The sequence below is a fragment of the Morone saxatilis genome, unplaced genomic scaffold (genome assembly GCF_004916995.1).
Source record: "Morone saxatilis isolate NCDOM2014 unplaced genomic scaffold, NCSU_SB_2.0 Contig5, whole genome shotgun sequence".
NCBI lineage: Eukaryota > Metazoa > Chordata > Actinopteri > Moronidae > Morone > Morone saxatilis.
This window is the reverse complement of record NW_023340095.1, coordinates 11,840,378-11,840,608: the sequence shown is the minus strand read 5'-3', so window position 1 is coordinate 11,840,608 and position 231 is coordinate 11,840,378. Positions and strand designations below refer to the sequence as shown.

Genomic DNA, 231 nt, shown 5'->3' with positions numbered 1-231 from the left:
TATATATATATTATATATTCTCATCTAATAAATGTAAAATGTCACATGTCATCCATATAGATGCTTTAATGCCCTTCATGTCTCCCACAGGCCGTCATGTGACTGCTGCTGAGGCACTGCAACTTGGAATAGTGGATCAGGTTACTGATCACAACACTGTGGACGCAGCTGTGAAGTTTGCCCTCAGTGTTGCAGGTGAGACACACAAAAAAAGAAAACAAGGTAGCACAA

At 40.7% G+C, this 231-nt stretch overlaps 1 protein-coding gene across 1 annotated transcript in view; it reads left to right on the top strand.

Moving 5' to 3' along the window:
- ehhadh (enoyl-CoA, hydratase/3-hydroxyacyl CoA dehydrogenase) overlaps positions 1-231 on the top strand; it is a 9,108-nt gene that overhangs the window by 3,045 nt on the left and 5,832 nt on the right. Inside the window, exon 5 of the mRNA XM_035676778.1 lies at positions 91-195. Coding sequence (XP_035532671.1) covers positions 91-195 — 105 coding nt within the window. The remainder of the gene's footprint in view (positions 1-90; positions 196-231) is intronic.